Here is a 17,105-nt window from a genome sequence, read left to right as displayed (position 1 = left end):
TGCAGCGCCTGGCGTGTCCAAGGGGCTTGGAAGAGGTACTGTGAAATAACACATTTTATGGCAAGACAAGAAAAACTTGAATGTAAAAAAATCTTCTCTGCCCTTTGGCCTCTTCTCTACCGTCTACCGTGCATTGTGTCTCTGCATTAGGCATTGACCAAACCTCCCAATCGGCAGAAACACCTGCTCAGCCATAAACAGCGACATTCCCCTAGAACCAACAAGACAGCTCCTTAAAAGATAACGCTCTTTCTTAATCTTGCAAAGGGTCACAAGGACCCACCACTTTGCACCTGAAGATCTGGATTGTGGAAACTGTCAACAGTCCATCATTTAACGTATAACCCTCTGTCTCCCAAAATTTATGTTAACTGTGCTCTGACTTCTAATGGGCAGAACAGCTCTCGGAGTTTTCTGAGAGGCTGTTCCCGGGTTATAATCCTCAATTTGTCTCAAATAAAATTTTCCATTTCCTTCTTAGATCGACGGATTTAATCTTTCATCAGCAGTACCTAGAACAATTTACATTTCGTCAAAGAGGTGGCAAGGCTCTTTGTCCAAAGTTCGGCTGCATCTCGATCGTTTTCCCCTTCTCGTCCCGCTTTCTGCTGTTCCCTGCTTCTGCAGGTTCCAGTTAAATGGGCTAAGCTGGGGTTGAGTGGGGAAGTGGGGGTGGGGTGTGGTGAGGGGTAGAGGGTGAGCGGTCGGGAAACCAACATCCCCCAGTAACCCTCTGGGACCGTGTCCCCGGTCGGCGGCTCTTTCTCCCGGGACCCCTCCCCGCCCCCCCCCCCAAACAGAGCCACCTGGGCCCCGGCACGTGGGGATCTGCCATCTCTCCGTGCACTCAGCCTCTAGGGAAACCAAATCTCGCCTTGGCTCTGCGCACTTCACCGTTGACAGTTTCCAACGTAAGACCCATGAGACTAAAACGTGTGAGAAGAAATCCAGTAAGAGAAAAGCGATCTAAGACACAAGCCTAATATTATTAAACTTCCAAATTCAGGAACTGCCCTCCCTGCCTTAAGACCGCTTCTTGGAGGCAGAGTTGCTTCTCCTGTTTCTTTCTGAATCAGGCTGATGCTACTTCTGAGTGCTCACCTGCACGTTCCCTGCGGGGTCGCCCTCTCTAGCTGCCATCTCCTCCTCCCCCTGCCCCGCCAGGTGTCTCCCCTGAGAATGAGCTTCGCTCCACCCCACAGAGACACTCCTGCATCAGGTGCGGAACGATTCCAACAAGCCTCTGCTAAAACGTGATAGAAGAATGACTGATCCTGCAGCCTCTGCGTGTCAGCAGAGGGTGACGGGCCGCCACGCTGGCTGCCCCTCCGCCGGCGTGGCGGGCGGGCACACGAGCGCCTCTCCTCCACCGCCGGCTCGCCCGCAGCCATCACGCAGGCCCGCGTGCCCCTCACCGTCGCCAGGCCTTGGGGACGTCGCGTCCACACAGCACCTGACCTGGAACCGCGGCCCAGGGTCAGGTTGGCACGTGTTTTGTTTTGTTTAATTTCATGTTACTTTCACATTTACAAACCCAGGGAGCCACACTGAGAGAGGGACGGTGGAGGCTGCCTGGAGGAAAAGCTGGGCTCCTGGGCCCTGTGCAGCCTGGGCGCTTGGGACTTTTCGCAGGGAAACTCTCCCGTACCTCGAGGGGCCTCGCTGTCGGACGGCACCTGAAATGGTAGCCGTGGCCTGCTCCTCCGTGTCTGGAAGGTGCGTTACTGCGGCTGCCTCGGCCCAGAAGTTTATTGCTGGTGAACTTGATTATCCAACTTACAGTCCAGGATGACGGCATCATCAGAAACGGGTCAGTGGTGCGCATTTTGCTGAGACGAAAGGAGACCGAAATGCATAAGCTGCACTGACTGGGCAGTACTGCCATGTTGCCCGTGTTTGCCGCTGGCCCCCAGGAGGCCCTGGCCTTGGGGGAGGCAGGTGGAGACCCCCCTCCCCGTGCCCATCCACACGGGACCATCAGAGACAAGAGGCAGACAGTCACCAGGGTGGACGTGCCCAAGCCCAGGGCAGCCTGAGCTCCAGCACCCGGCCAGCTCTGCCTCTTCCCAGGCTCCCTTTAAGGTCCCCAGAGAAGTTCCCTTTCTCAGGTGGGAAATGTGTACACTCCCCTCACGTTGCAAAATTGGATCTCTTGGGCTGAATGAGATCATCACTTGGCAGGCAGAGGTCTGGAAATGTGGCCCAGCAGCACACAGGCATGTATTCTGAATAGATGGACTCCCGGAGAGTGCCCTCGAGTCGTTCCTGAACTTCTCAGGAACAGAAGAGTCGTGGAAAGAAGGGTCTGCCTCTGTGACTATAGCGGCGCCAAGATGAAACCCAGAGGTGTAATTACTCAGATTTGACCCTATCTCGGCCCCTGGGATGTGTGTAGACCACTGGCTCTTCCATCTCTCCTGAAAGCGCTGAGCGCCATGTCTACAATCCCCTGGGGACAGGCATGACCGCCCCACCGTCTGCGGGAGCTGCAGGTGTCTGACAACCGAGGGAGGTGACTCGAGGCTGTATGATTCTTCCTCCCGTCTGTTCAACTGCAAATGTTTAGTCTCTTTCCCCGCTGAGGAGAGCAAAGGCCCCATGGCACTGGGGCTGGGGTGGAGGAGGGAGGCAGGGCCTGCCGTGCACCTTCTGTCCAAACTAGGTCATAATGGTCAGCGTCCAGCTTCACTGGCCAAGGCACACCCAGGTCCATGGGAACTGAGGAGTGTTCAGGGGGAGTGTGACAGAGCAAAGTGTCATTTCTGTGCCCAGATCTCCACCTGGTTAGCCTCTGGTCTAACAAAGATACTTGAACTCACAGTCCTACACGTCAGTTTAGCAAAAAATCTGGCTTCTGATACCCAAAGAGTTTAAAGTCCCCTTCAAAACGTGCATAGAGGCGCCGGATGTCTCGTTTGCTGATACCCAGAAAGTAGTGCTCGACTTTGGTTCTGTTATACGCGGTGATGCCCGGGGGGATGGTGGGGTAAGACACCAGGTGGTCTATACCAGCCTCTTTCAAGATGTGTGGGGCGTCGTCCTCCAGGGTCTCGTGGTGACCGATGACGCTGTACTTGATCTCGCAGGGTGCGCACAGTTCCACGTATGTCACCCAGTGGATGATGTGGTCCCCAAACTGAAGGTCCAGCCACCTATGGTTCGGATCACCCAGGTAGCGCACAAAGTCCTCAAACTGGATGCCCCTGGTCTCCGTTCGGTTCCTCCTGTACTTCCTGATGATGCCAGGGGCAATCTCGTGCCTGTACCAAGGCTCAAAGCGGGGGTTGTGAACAAACTTATCCTTAAACGCAGAAATCAGTCTCTCGAAGGGATCTCTTACGATAAAAAACTTGAAGTATGTCTTCAAGCTAAGGGAAAAAAATGAAGATGAAGAAGTTAACCTGATGCTGCTGGTGGTGCTGGCTGTGGGTTGTGAGGAAGAGTGAAGTGTGATGGCTGGAGCAGTGGCAGCCACCAGGCTGAGCCCTGTGCCAAGCGCACTGCACGTGGCTCTTACTCAATCCGCACAGCCACCCTTGGAAGCAGATCCTGTTATGAACCCATTTTACAGGCTGAGGAAATGGAGGCTCAGAGACCTTAACTGTCCAAGACCACAGTACTCATCACCCCCGGGGCTGCTGTGAAGACATCTATTTACCCCATGTTTTGTTTCACTTGAGTAGTTTGAAACTTCAGGAATGTTTGAAATTTTTGTTCCTGTGCAGAAAACCATTAAGGGCAGGAACCCTGACTGAGTTAGGAACAGCTGAGGCCTGAGAATGACTCTCAGGGTACGTCTTTAAAAACTCAATTCAAAATTTCCAGGGGAAGGAAAATGGGGGGTAGAGTAGGGGGGCGAAGAGGAAAGGCAGAGTGAGGCTCCAGTCTCCAGCAGGCAGAAGGGGGTCTGGGGGAGCTGCCGGTGGGGGGGTGGCGGCGCAGGGGTACCCCCGTAAAGGGCCTGTACTGACAGTGACAGAGCGACGACGACACTGCTGTGATTCCGTGCGCTCACCCAGTCCAGAGACCCTCTCAGCACTGCAGGTCTCAGCGTGTCTACTCTCACAAAAGCCCCGCAGGATCGCTGCTGAGGGGGGTGACAGGACCGCCCTCCCCCAGGAGGGTCTCTGACCTGGCATTTGACACCTGCCTTCTAAGGCTGTACACGTTGGCAAGAGTGAGTAACCAATACTGGAAGCAATGAAAATCAAGTAGCTGAAAAGCAAGGGAGGTGAAAGATCATTCGGTGCCCTGACACTGACTAGCGTATTATGTACCTGTTCCTCTTAAGCCTTGTTCTGTGGGGCCATACCACAGCTGTCAAGACAACTGTCCAACCAGCTAAGGAACTTTCCCGATGCCGGTCTCCCACCTTGCCGTGGTTGGTGAGGCCTGTCTCTCTCCACCTCTGCTGGGTCCAGCCGATCCCGCCACCCCCCCCAGGGGCAGCTGCCGCGAAGGCAGGCATAACACCTTGGGAGAAAATGAAAAATGAAGTGGGGTTTCCCTGAAACCCAAATCCCTCTCTTATGAAATGAAGGTCATGTTCAGTAAGAAATCCATAAAACTTAACAAAATCAGAGCAGAACAAAAACGACCACTCATTTCTATAAGACAGTTACGCAACCTTCATTTTAATAGCCTGCATGAAGGTTAGGGTGGAGAAGACATTCAGAAATTCTCACAAAGACGTGAATTTAAATGCGCTGAACGCTGGGCGTATGCCCGGCTGCCTCTCACCAACACAAACCAGTAGCTCTTGGAGCCATCTGGGAAACACGGCAAGTACAGAGCCGAGCCTGCGGGGTTTTATCAGCATCCCCCTCCCCCGCTCCTACCGCTTCTGAATTTCTGCATTGCTGAAGGAAGAGAGACGCGGGAGGCCGTTCTTCTCGTGGTCGTGCACCACGCTTTCAGGGATCTCTTCGATGGAAGGAAAGGCTCCTGGGAGGCAAACAGGGAGAGGGCGTGTTGGGGACGCTGCCTTTAAAGGCAGATGCCCGTCTCGAAGCCCGAGCCCGCGTTCCCCATGGGCCATCCCAGTATCCACGTTTAGGTCTTTGAATTTCAACTGCTTCTGCGGGCAGGATGAGAGTGAAGAAGAGCTTCTGGTGATCCACAGGCCATCTGGAGGAAACAGACGAGTTAGGAGGAGGGAGAGGGAGGGAGCAATGGCTACAGCAACGAGCACCTAAATCGGGTTCAATCTGCCACAAAAGAAAGATCGGTGCCTGCAAGCAGAACGCCCCAAACCTGCAATAATGACTCTGCTCTGGAACTGGGGGAAACTGCTAGAGAACCGGGACCATGAAACCCACAGCCAGCAGAAATAGAGACACAGAGGTAGAGACCAAATGTATGGACACCAAGGGGGAAAGTGGGGGTGGGTGGGATGAACTGGGAGACTGGGACTGACATACAGACGCTATTGATACTATGTATACAATAGGTAACTAATGAGAACCTGCTGTATAGCACAGGGAACTCTACTCAATGCTCTGTGGTGACCGAAATGGGAAGGAAATCCAAAAATGAGGGGACACATGTATACGTACAGCTAAGTCATTTTGTGTACAGTAGAAACTAACACAACACTGTAAAGCACCTGTACTCCAATAAAAAGTAATTTAAAAAACACAACTCAACCACACACTGCTGGTCCATGCCCGCAGCTTGGGCCCATCACTCCCAGCATGACAGCACCCAGGCCTAAGAGGTTCCTAGGTAACCTCACAGCATCCCAGACTGGCAGTGGCCAAGAAGTTTGATGCTGGACAAGTCAGGCTGATGCTGTGCGAGTGATGTGATATATTCGAAGCACGGCTCAGAGGAGGACGCGGGGTGTCTGAGGAGAAGGCAGGGCAGGACCGAGAGCCACAGCTCCTGGTCCGGGCTGCAGAGTGGAACCTGGGGGGCCCATTCTAGGGTTGGAGGGTTGGGCAGGTGCTTCACTCTTTTCTCAACTTGGACAAGTGGAAATAAAGCATCATTGAGCTGGGGTGCTAGCCAAGCCCCTGCAACCCTTCATGTGCATCTTTGTGTTAACCTTGCCATGTTAAACTCAGAGTCCGGCAGGGAAGGATCTCTGTTGGGCCATCTAAGCAGTGATCACAGCCTCCTCAGAATATTTAAGCCCCGATCCAGAGCCCTGTGCTAATGAGTACAGTGGACGGATGGCTATAAAACAAGCAAGATGCACATCTGCTCTCAAGGGGCCAACAGAGGAACCAGCTCTGTGGATCTGCACCTGGACCTGCTCTGGTACCTGTCGCCATGCAGGTGCACCTACGGACAGCTGAAGGCAGCCCCGGGACTGTCCTTCTCCTATCACGTGGCCTGGCGAACCGCTCCCGTCTCTACCCCGCCCGCATCAACGGGTTCTTCTTCTTCAAAGTCTGATGCGTCACACAGTGGTAGCAAATCTGTAAGACTTTTGTACGTTTGTTGTTTTAAATCTGATTTGTAAGCTCATTCTCCGATGTCAAAAATCCAACGTACTGCCTGATTACTCAAGAAGTGCACTGATTATAAGCGGAAGATGAGGTGGGTGTCTCCCTTTTCTTCCCCAACGAACCAGGGAAGAGGCCGAATGACACCCAACTCCGACACCCGCTCTGAGAGCAGCGGTAGGCCAGGGGGGCCGCGGGACGGAGAGGCCGGGGCCATGTCCCATGGGGCTCCGAGGTCTGATTCCCGATCCAGGAGTCACACGGCTGTCTACTGGAACTATGTTTCTTTTGAAGCTGCATTTAGCAGAGCCCATAATTATCTTGGGTCAATTCAGAGTAACTGGAGTTTAAACAAACACAGTGTCTGAAAAGAGTGGTGAGGAGTCAAAGCCTGTGGTGCATGCGGGCACTCTCCAATGATCTAATTTGTTCCCGAGTGAACACCAGATTTCCTGAAGCAGGCGGATTAAACCTCCGAATACGGATGCTCAGTGTAAGATGGGGACGACTGCAGGTGGGGAGGCCCCCAGACCCACCAGTGTCTGGGTGTGGGTCCTTCTCAGCACAAGAGGGCAGCCATGAGGATAGCTGCTGGATGGCCCAGTCAGTGTGGAGCCCTGACCTCCCAGGACAGAGTGAGTGACTCGCAAGAATCAATGCAAGGACCCCGAAGAGAGGCAACGGGACCAACCGGGCAGGCAGAGATGGGGGAGCCAGGAGGCCCTGACCGTGGGTGGGGAGCGCCCGGGTGAACCCCGCCAACTTCTAACGCGGACACGAACAGGAGAGACGCCGGCACGCTGTCTGCGAGTCACCGGCCCGGCCCGGGCTCCCCTCTCGGCCGCCCTCCCCCAACTCCCCGCCCTGGCCCCGGCCAGCCTCCCTGCAGACCCTGAGGCCCAGCGAGGACGCACCGTTCAGCACGATCAGCACCTTCTTCCACTGGGTGTTGCCCACTTTGGGCGTCTGGCAGAAGAGGATCTCGTGCTTGTCACACACGAATATCCGGTCGAGGACAAACTTGGAGACGGCGGTGTGTGACAGGTTCCTCAGGGTGTCCTCCCTGCACACGTTTCTGACGAGCTCCAGGCGTTGCATGTAGACCAAGGGTTGAACGAGCCGCCCTCCCGGCAGCCTATTCCCGGTCAGCTGCAGGGAACGGAGACAAAACGGGCACAAGGGCTTCATCGGCAGAACGGGGCGTGCCGGGCATCAACTCACGGAGGCCGGAGCCTGGGGGCTGTCGCCACAGAAGCAGCAGGACGGAGGGCGTGAGTCAGCGCTGCGGCCCGGGGTTCAGGCTGCGTGGATGCGCTGGACCATAGTGCAGCCAGAGACGGCTGACCCTGTCCCCTCACCCTCAGCTTGGACAAACCGCGGGGGCGGGTGGGCTGTCTGCCTGTCGCTGTGCTGATGGCACAATGGCAATGGCAGGATATCCTCCGTTCAGCGACCTGAGGGAAGGCCAGCTTCTGCCCCCTCGCTCTCCCTCCATATGACCTGAGTGTAAGTATGTGGCCTGGACCTAAGAACCTGCTGTCTACACAGGCGGTGGCTGTTTTGAAGATAACCTGGCACATTGGTGCATCTGGTTTATTAATTTAAGAAAACACCTTAGGTCATTGAGTGTGGGTTTTAAAAAAGCAGGCACCGTTATTCCACTTCCTCAGGGCTGAGCACACCATTACGTTTCTCTGACATGCGGCTTCAGGTGAGGAGAGGGGCTCTGCCTGGCCGTCAGGTCAGTGGTACCAGTGGTTTGGCTGCTGTGAGCGGGCGATGGAGCCCATCAGCACTGGTTCTGCTCTGAGGAGTCACGAGACCAGGTGAGAAGATCCGCGTGAACTGCGGGGTGAAGGCTGTGATGTCAGAAACCCAGGGCTGTGCTGTCCAGACTTGGCTGGATTCTTTCTGTTGACCTTACGTGCGGCTCATGGGCAGGACTGTCCCTTCTCTGAGTTTAATTCTGGGCTGATAAACATCTTTAGAGCTGGCTCTCCTCACCTCATTTCCTCCTGCACAAGGGCAACCTGAACCTTCCATCCAGACCCGGCACAGGGGCCAGCAGGGGGAGAAGGGGGTCTCAGGAGTGTGCCCCTCACCTTGGCTGGGGGACGATTAGGAATTTACGTGCAAAAGGAGCCTGGGGAGAAACTGGAGTCAGAGTGTCAAGGAAGGTGAGCACGGGGAGAGGTCAGCGGCCCTGGGCCCTGCTGCTAACGCCCCGTGACCCTGGATGATTAGCTTTCTTCCTACCCTCAGTTCTCTCATCCACACCGCCCAGAGGCTGGACTAGCTGCCCCGTAACTCCAAAGTTCCAGGATTCCCAGGATTCGGGGGCAGAGACCTTTTTCTCCTGGTTTCCTCCCGACTCGCCCAACATCCCCAATCCACCCATCACAAAGCTCATTCTCGGCTGGGCGGGAACTCAACACAGTCAACACTCCAGAGCACCCACGATGCACAAGGCCCACCGACCATGACTCCCCCGGCCAGACACTAAAAGCAAGCGGAAAGGTGCAGAAGCAGTGACTCTAAAGCTGAGCATGACAGTACGTGGAAACCAGCTGATGAGGGCAGGGAGGGAGGGGAGGCTGTTCCCCGTGATGGGGGACCTGCTGGGGCCGGAGGGGTGAGTAGGTGAGAGGGAGACGCCAAGGAAGAATGGGTAGAGGGGTCAGTGCTGCGGCCTGGCTGTGCCCACCTTCAGCTCCTCAGGGAAGTGCGTCTCTCTCAGCGACCTCCCCGCGTCGGGCGCGGCAGTCAGGAACAGAAACTCCTGCTTGGCGCTGTAGGCTAGGAGACATAGAGAGGTTAAAACGTCTTCCCATGGAGGGGGCAGACACTCCGATCAGTGCCACAGCCCAGAGGCCCCAGGAAGAGACCCGCACAAACACACCCAGGTGATAGCTGACAAGGCACAAAAGCAATGTGGTGGGGCAGCATCTTTTCAACAAATGGTACCCGAGCAACTGGACACCCCCAGACAAAGAAGGAGCCTTTCCCTAAACCTCACCCTTTATTCGGGATTAGCACTTAAATGTGAAACAAAAAACTATAAAACTTCTTAAAGAGCATAGGAGTAAATCTTGGAAAAACTGATAAACTGAATCTCATCAAAATTTAAAACCTTTGCTTGGCAAAGACCCTATGACGAGGATGGAAAGCCAAGCTACAGACTGGGAGAAACTATCTGCAAACCACACGTCTGACCAAGGACTGGCATATCTAGAATATGTAAAGAGCTCTTAAATCTCAACAGTAAAAAAAAAAACCGCAAACAATCCCATTAGAAAATGAGCGAAACAGAACAGACATTTCACCAAAGAGGATCTAGAGGTGGAAAAGGAACATATGAGAAGATGTTCAACGCCATTAGTCATCAGGCAAGTGCAAATTAAGACCACAGTGAGATACCACTGCACACCTATCAAAATGCCTGTAACAAAGGCCAGTGAAAACTCCAAATGCTAGTGAGGAGGCAGAAAAAGGAATCACTAACACATGGTTGGCGGGAATATAAAATGGTACAGCAGCTCTCAGAAACTCTAGAAGAAGCAGTTTCTTCAAAAATTAAGCCTTCAAATACAATATGACCCAGCAATTGCATTCCTGGGCATTTATCCCAGAGAAATGAAAAATTATGTCACAAAAACCTATACACGAATGTTCACAGCAGTTTTATTTATCATAGCCCCAAACTGAAACAACTCAGCTATCCTTCAACAGGTGAATGGTTAATCAAACACTGGTACATCCATACCACGGAATACTACTCAGCACTAAAAAGGAACAAACTATTGATACACACAATAAATTGGATGCATCTCCAGGTGACCATGTTGAATTTAAAAGGCCAATCCCCAAAGGTCATATACCATATAAAACATTCGGAGAGGAGAACAGATTAGTGGTTGTCAAGGGGGGAGGGGGCAGGGGTGGGGGATGGGGAAAGGGAGGTGGGTGCGGCTACAGAAGGGCAACCAGAGGGATCCTGGTGGTGGTGGAGATGTTGTGCCTCGTGACTGCATCCTTGCCAATACCCTTCTTGTGACTCTGCACTGTGGTTTTGCAACGTGTTACACTGGGGCAAAAGAGTAAAGGGTACATCGGACTCTCTTGTACAACTGCACGTGACTCTACAACGATCTCAAAATTAAAAGTTTAATTAGGAAAAAAAAGCCAAGTCAGCAGTCTAGTTAGTGCTCACACATTATTTTTGAAATTTATGGAACTGAAATCAGACTAGAGGAGTCTTAAAGAACGCTACACCAGAGTAATCGTTTACAACAAACTGATTTGGGGGAAAACCTTCGGGTAGAATTTGAAGGTAACTGTCAGATCTCTACAATCAAAGAAACATTGCTTTCAAAGTTTTGCAAAGCCTGGAAACATAATTTGAATAAAAAAGTAGTTATCAAAGAAAAGCACAGAAATTAGCATAAAAAAGCATAAGCAAAGGCGTATTTCACTTTGTTAAAAACATCAAAACCAGCTCCTCTTGGGTCATTACCACCTACACTTTGCAGGCTCTACTGCAGCCTCCCCGCCTTCAGTCTGGCTGTTAAAGACTCCCGCTCCCCAGCCAGCCCCGCCATGAACGAGCCCCACCCTGACGTCCTCCCAGTGCAGAGGGGAGAAACCCATCCTCCCAGAGCCCCGTCAATAATAATAACCCGTCTCCCACCTCTCATGCCTCTGAGCTCTCCGACTCCAATAGAAATCTTGGCCACACACCTCTATGAATCCCACGGAAATCTTTTCTCCTTTTCCCTGTGTTTGAGTTGAAATGCAGCCCTAACCACAGGTGCGCACAGGAGCTGCTCTGCACCTGCCGTGAGGACAGGAGGCACCACGGACCGCGTGAAGACAGACAGGACAGCAGCACCCTTGGCCCCAAGGCTCCGGAATGCACCCCGAGGGCCACAAGGCCAGCGTCCAACCTCCTCCTCCTCCGCAGCCTCACCTTCGAGTACCAACGTGCTCAGGGAAATGGCACCTTCCACTCCTATCTGGTCACCTCATGTGCCAACATCTCTGACCAGCACAGCGATGCTCAGCACTTCCACTGGCCGCACGCGTTCCCAGAAACCGAAGTTTCCTTAATGACATATTAGATGGACAACGTAGTGTGAATTCTAAACAACTGATTTAACAGTGAATTTTTGAAAGGCGCCTATTCCACACACTCGGAAGCATCCAGAACGGGCTCTGGTAGCTGTGGGACAGCTCACCTTCCAGCCACACATGTCGGCTATTCGTCCGCCAATTTTTAACTGTTTTTTTTTTTTACCTTGAACATCCTGGTATTTGCTCCCCAACTCCCCTCAAACCCAATTCAACTAGATTCAAATAAAACCAATAGCACACCTTATGTTTGGTTCTGCTTTCCCACTGCTTTGCTGACAACCACGTATTTTCAGCGGGTGCTACTGGCGCCACTGTGATCAAAGGGCAGATCCCTACCCCACCCTGAACCCCAGGGGCGAGACGCCAGCTTCAGGCCCAAGGATCCTGATCAATAGGTACCATCAACTGTCTTCATAACATGAGCTCGCTTTCCTTAGAGACATCATTATATTTGTTTTACAAAATGTCTTTAAATTTGCCACGTGCAGTACTGCTTTGTTTTTCTAGACAGGCTAGCATCCCCTCAGCTCCCTGACCTCTCTGTGTGTCCAGCTGCCCAGGGTCACCACTGCATCACACGCTGGGCGGGGGGCGTGCAGACATCGCATCACAGGTTTTGACCTTAAGCGGCTGGCAGCTGAGCTGAGGTACAAGATTAGGAAGAAAGTCAGTGTCTCCGCATACACCCCAGATTCACATGGACGTCAATTCCGTGTTCAAGTCTCAACACACCATGCCATCAAACTCCCACCACTGAATGGGATTTATTTCCCTATGACAAAGTCTAGTTCAAAATGACACTGAAATCTGTTAAAGAAGGATTCACTGTGGCTTCACTGCTGAGCCAAAGAGAGACCACCACTCACACACACTCACACACACACTCACACTCACACACACACGGCTTTAAACAGCAGCTCAAGACAAATGTGCTCTTCCTACCCACTGGGTGGTAGGGAACTCATTAAGAACACGTAGGTGAGGGCTTCCCTGGTGGCGCAGTGGTTGAGAGTCCGCCTGCCGATGCAGGGGACACGGGTTCGTGCCCCGGTCCGGGAGGATCCCACATGCCGCGGAGCGGCTGGGCCCGTGAGCCGTGGCCGCTGAGCCTGCACGTCCGGAGCCTGTGCTCCGCAACGGGAGAGGCCACGACAGTGACAGGCCCGCATACCACAAAAAAAAAAAAAAAAAAAAAAAGAACAGGTAGGTGAGAACTGGATGCTGGAACAGAGCCCACTTCCCAGGGGACAGAGCTGGAAGGAGCTGCCCATAGACACTGAGGGCACTCAGCTCCCTGAACACTGAGGCCATGGATCTGCTGCCCACTTTACAGGAACGGAACTTCCCCACACAGGACACCACTGTGTGTTAGTTACTTCTTTGTGATGACAGTTCACAGGGGGCTTCTGGTTCAAAAGCAAAAACACTGAACGTGAGTAAAATAAACTCCAACACATGAGGAAATCTCTCATGGCCACACATTTACCAACCTCCCCGGTTTCCTGTAGGAGCCCGAGATCCACTGTGGGGGTGAGCTGCTTCTCAAGACAGAGGGGACCCGAGGCCTGAGCCACAGTACCCCAGGGGGCTGAGGCCTGAACTTCTGGGGGGCCCGCTCCCTGCTCAGTCACCCAGGCCAGCAAGACACCATGCATGTGGGCTCGCTTCCTGCACCCGAACCCAGCCAGCAGACACCCGCCTTCATGATCGCAGCCAGGGACTTGGGGACAGTTAGATAAGATCTGTGTGGTCGAGAAAGGCTGGGTTATGTTTGAGCCCAACAACAAAGGGTTAGGGTTTAGGGTTTGGGGTTAGTGTTTAGGGGTTAGGGTCCTCACTCTCAGTCCACAGCACGACACGGGGCTGCATCCCCACTGAAGACCGGCTTCTCCGTGCTGCCCGAGGGGGAAAGGGGAGCTGGCTGGTGAGCTCTGGCTCTCACGTTCCCTCCAGGAGCAGCCTGCCACCAGGCTCCCATGCACGGAACCCCAGCAACTACGCGGGACACCCAAGGGCACGAGGACCACCATGCACCTCATGGGGCTGGAGCCACTGGTGAGCGCCCCCAAGGCAGCAGCAGACCTCTGCAGTTTTAACATCCTAAGGCCTCTCAGCCTTCTCTGTAGGGTCACCTTCCACCCATTCACTTTCTGCTCCCCTTTCCCGAAACTTCTCAAGCTTCCACACTTTTCTGAAAACACTCAGCATAAAACCTGCCCCATCCCAGCAGCGACACCTCGTTTATCAGAGGCCCCTGAGATGCGAGGTGCTCTTCAGAGGCCTTACTGCTAGATCATATTCAAACTCAGAGACACACGTCTTATTTAATTATTTTGGGTGGAATATAAAATATATTACATACACTCCTCTTTTTTAAATAAAATAAACCACAAACAATTCAACCTCACGGCTCGCCTTTCAACTGCCTCCCTTACCAGGAGGTGACACTAAAGGAATCACAAGTGAAATGTGTAGACTCAGTGACACCATTTCATGCAGCTTTGTTTCTTGTGCAGTTTCCCAGCCACGTTCCCACTGGCGGTCCTCACCTGGGCCCCCCGCCTAGAGATTCTGCCCCCTGGTCTCTGCTGGGCCTGGGCAGCAGGAGGTATACACAGTCCCCAAGGGATTTTACAGTGCCCTGGGGACCAGAACCACTGCTCTAACTCTTAACAAGGGGTCTCCACTATCGGTGACGTTAACTGTTGGGGGGAGCAGCCCTGCAGCAAATGGCTGGGCTGAGATCCGCAGCTCAGATTCCAACAACCTTCCCAGACTTGGTCTGTGCTGTCCTGACAGTGGCCCTGGTTCCCAGTGTGACCGTGATTAGCCGTGATACCCCGTGATGCTCTTGGCCACCCCAGATGCCTGCAGCTGTGACTCCACCTTCCCCGGGCTGTGAAAGCCTCTCGGGCTCCTGGAAGATGAGGGTAGCATTGAGATGACAGCCAGGTGGGCCCCAATAATGTTACTGACCAGAAACTGCAGAGCTGAGAACCACCCTGGGGGCTTATTTCAGCGCCTCCCTCTTCTGCCTGCAGATCTGCCTTCCAACCTTGCCCCTCTACAGGGAGGATGGAAGCAGGGGGTGTGGGGCATTGGGCAGCCTCAGCATAGCCGGGGACACCCCCGGGGGCTCTCCAGGATGAGCACGGCCCGGAGCCCGCTGGCCACACAAACGGCACGGGCTGTGCACCCCCGGGCGTAAATCAGCAAAAGACTGGTGTGATCCTTTTCTACTTCCCTTCCTCAAGGGCCACCACCTGCAGGCGGACATGCCAAGGGCCTCGTGCAGGATAAAGGTGCTGTGCGCTTCCTCCCTGTCAGGATGGCAGTGCCAGGACACTAAGGCCACTCACGAGCCTTTTCAACAACTCCTGTGCGCCCTGCCTCATGCTGCCCCTGAAGGAGTGGCCTCAGGATTCAAGACGACTGTCCCTGCAGCTCCTCACTCGTGCCCAGCACCTCACAGGTCACTCACAGGGCCTCACGGTGCCCAGGTCGGGCTTGGAGCTGTCAGAGCAGGGAGCACGCCCATTCCACAGAAAAAATACTAAGGCCCCGGTAAGCAAAGGGCAAGGGCACGAACTAGACGCAGCTCTTCTGAGGCTGGGTTGCGTGCTCTTAATATGTCCTCATCTGAACGCCTACATCAGGTCAAGGGGAGTTAAAAAAAATCCTCGAGGACAACCCAACACACGTATATTTAGACCACCTTCCTTCCGGGGCGCTGAAGGTGACCTTCAAACACGTGGCCACCAGCAGGCAGCATCACCGGGCACATACGCAGCATCTCTCAACGACAGCAAGCAGGGCTGGTCCCCAAACCCACAGACTGCGAGGGGAAAGACCCCTTCATCCCCGTCCACCTCCTCTCCCGAACCTCTGCAACATCAAGGATTTGGACGCCATGACCTCCAGGGCCCTTCTGGGTCAGAGTCACTCATCCAAGCAGGTACCCAGGAACGGTACCACAGCAAGGTTTGAATTTGCCAAAATCCATTCCATGAGGAGGTGTACCTACCATCAGGGTCCTTAAAGGTCAGTGTGATGAACTTGCTGGCCACCATGAACATGAAAATCACCCAAAAGCATGTGGCCAACAGAAGCCACTGGTGGTGCATGTTGTCAAAGGTCAGCCATTCAGTGCTTCTTCCTGGAAAACACAAGCAAAATGGCCCTGCTGCTTACAAATAAATCAAGTAAACAGAAGGTAATAAAAGAATAGGCCATTTCAGTTAATAGCCTCAATACAAATACTCCTGAAAAATTTTCTATTGATACCAACCAAGGGTGTTTTGACTTATTTAACTTAACATCATATTTTTAATTAATAGCAACTTATCAAGTTGATAATTAAGTAAAATTTAAAACACTTTACCGGAAAGGGGCCATTTCTATTTGGTCTTGGAACACGTGATAAGACTTCACTTCTGCAGATGTGCCTGTTGACTCTTTCTGGCCCAGGCTACTGTGATCCTGGCATCTGGCACCTGCCAGGGCCTGGAAGCCGGGGCAGGAGGGGGCCTGCCGCGGGCCGGACCTTTGGGTAATCCTCAGAGGGCAGACGCCACCCTGCGGCGATTCCAAGCAGGCTGGGTTTAAAATCCTGATTCGCTGACAAGCTGCGGCCACACCCACTGAGCCGTAGAGAATCTCTGAAACCCGAGAAACGAACCCCGGAGCGTCCCGGCCCCGCCCACTTGCCCGCCAGAGCCTGCGCGGAACCTCGGGGGTGGGCGTTTCTCAGGCTATCGCTGCCCTGGAGTGACGTGGGGCACCTGGGTCCTCAGCGGGTCACACGGTTACACTCTGCTGCAGGGGACACAGAAGAACCAGAAGTCGCACTCGATTCTTTGCAAGAGAGACAAAAAAGTGCTTCGTGTCACCTTTAACACGGGGCTTCCTGAAGCCAAACCAAGCCCACTTGGCGAGAGAGACCATGCTGGGCTGGGTTGGTGTCCGCCGGCTGTCGGCCCGTCCATCACCCGCGGGCAGCAGGGAGCTGGTCTGTTGCACGTGCGCTGACGGAGCCTGAGTGCACCTGGTGGACAGGGCTCACGAGGGCCCGGGCGTCGGCCTTCCTCCTTCCTCAACGACAGATCCTTGCCTCTGAGGCCCTCACTGCGACCTGGATTCCCTCCCGCAAGGGGTTCTCCCCCCGCAGTCCAGCCCACCCCTGCACCTGCGTTCTCAGGTCTCCACGCAGCAGGCGCACCATGTTTCCCGGGGTCCCCTGGTAGGGCTGCCACGTTAAACACATGAAAACACAGGGTGCCCCGTTAAGTTGGAATTTCAGGTAAGCAAATCATTTTTAGTACTTAGTATAACTATGTCCCCAGTACTGCGTGGGACACATTTATGCTTTAAAAAGCTATTTGCTGTTTCTCTGAATTCCCAATTTACCTGGGTGTCCTGCCTTTTATCTGGCAACACTACCCAATGAGGGGAACACCGCTCCCGCTCTAACTGCCTGAAGCAGCTGGCCTGTCTCCCTGTCCCCTTCTGCCACGCCTCGTCTGGGGC

The 17,105-nt window shown here is 53.7% G+C and overlaps 1 protein-coding gene across 1 annotated transcript; it reads right to left on the bottom strand.

Annotated features, from left to right (window-relative positions):
- Positions 1–2,830: 2,830 nt before the first annotated feature.
- Positions 2,831–15,703, bottom strand: CHST10 (carbohydrate sulfotransferase 10). The gene is made up of 5 exons (XM_065891560.1): positions 15,604–15,703; positions 9,154–9,245; positions 7,364–7,598; positions 4,839–4,944; positions 2,831–3,368 (listed from the first exon to the last, which is right to left on the bottom strand). The coding sequence occupies exons 1-5, from the start codon at positions 15,701–15,703 to the stop codon at positions 2,831–2,833; spliced, it is 1,071 nt and encodes a 356-aa protein (XP_065747632.1).
- Positions 15,704–17,105: the final 1,402 nt, after the last annotated feature.

This window comes from Phocoena phocoena, chromosome 14 (genome assembly GCF_963924675.1).
Source record: "Phocoena phocoena chromosome 14, mPhoPho1.1, whole genome shotgun sequence".
NCBI lineage: Eukaryota > Metazoa > Chordata > Mammalia > Artiodactyla > Phocoenidae > Phocoena > Phocoena phocoena.
Note: the sequence above shows the minus strand (reverse complement) of the source record. Positions and strands in the feature narration are given on the sequence as shown.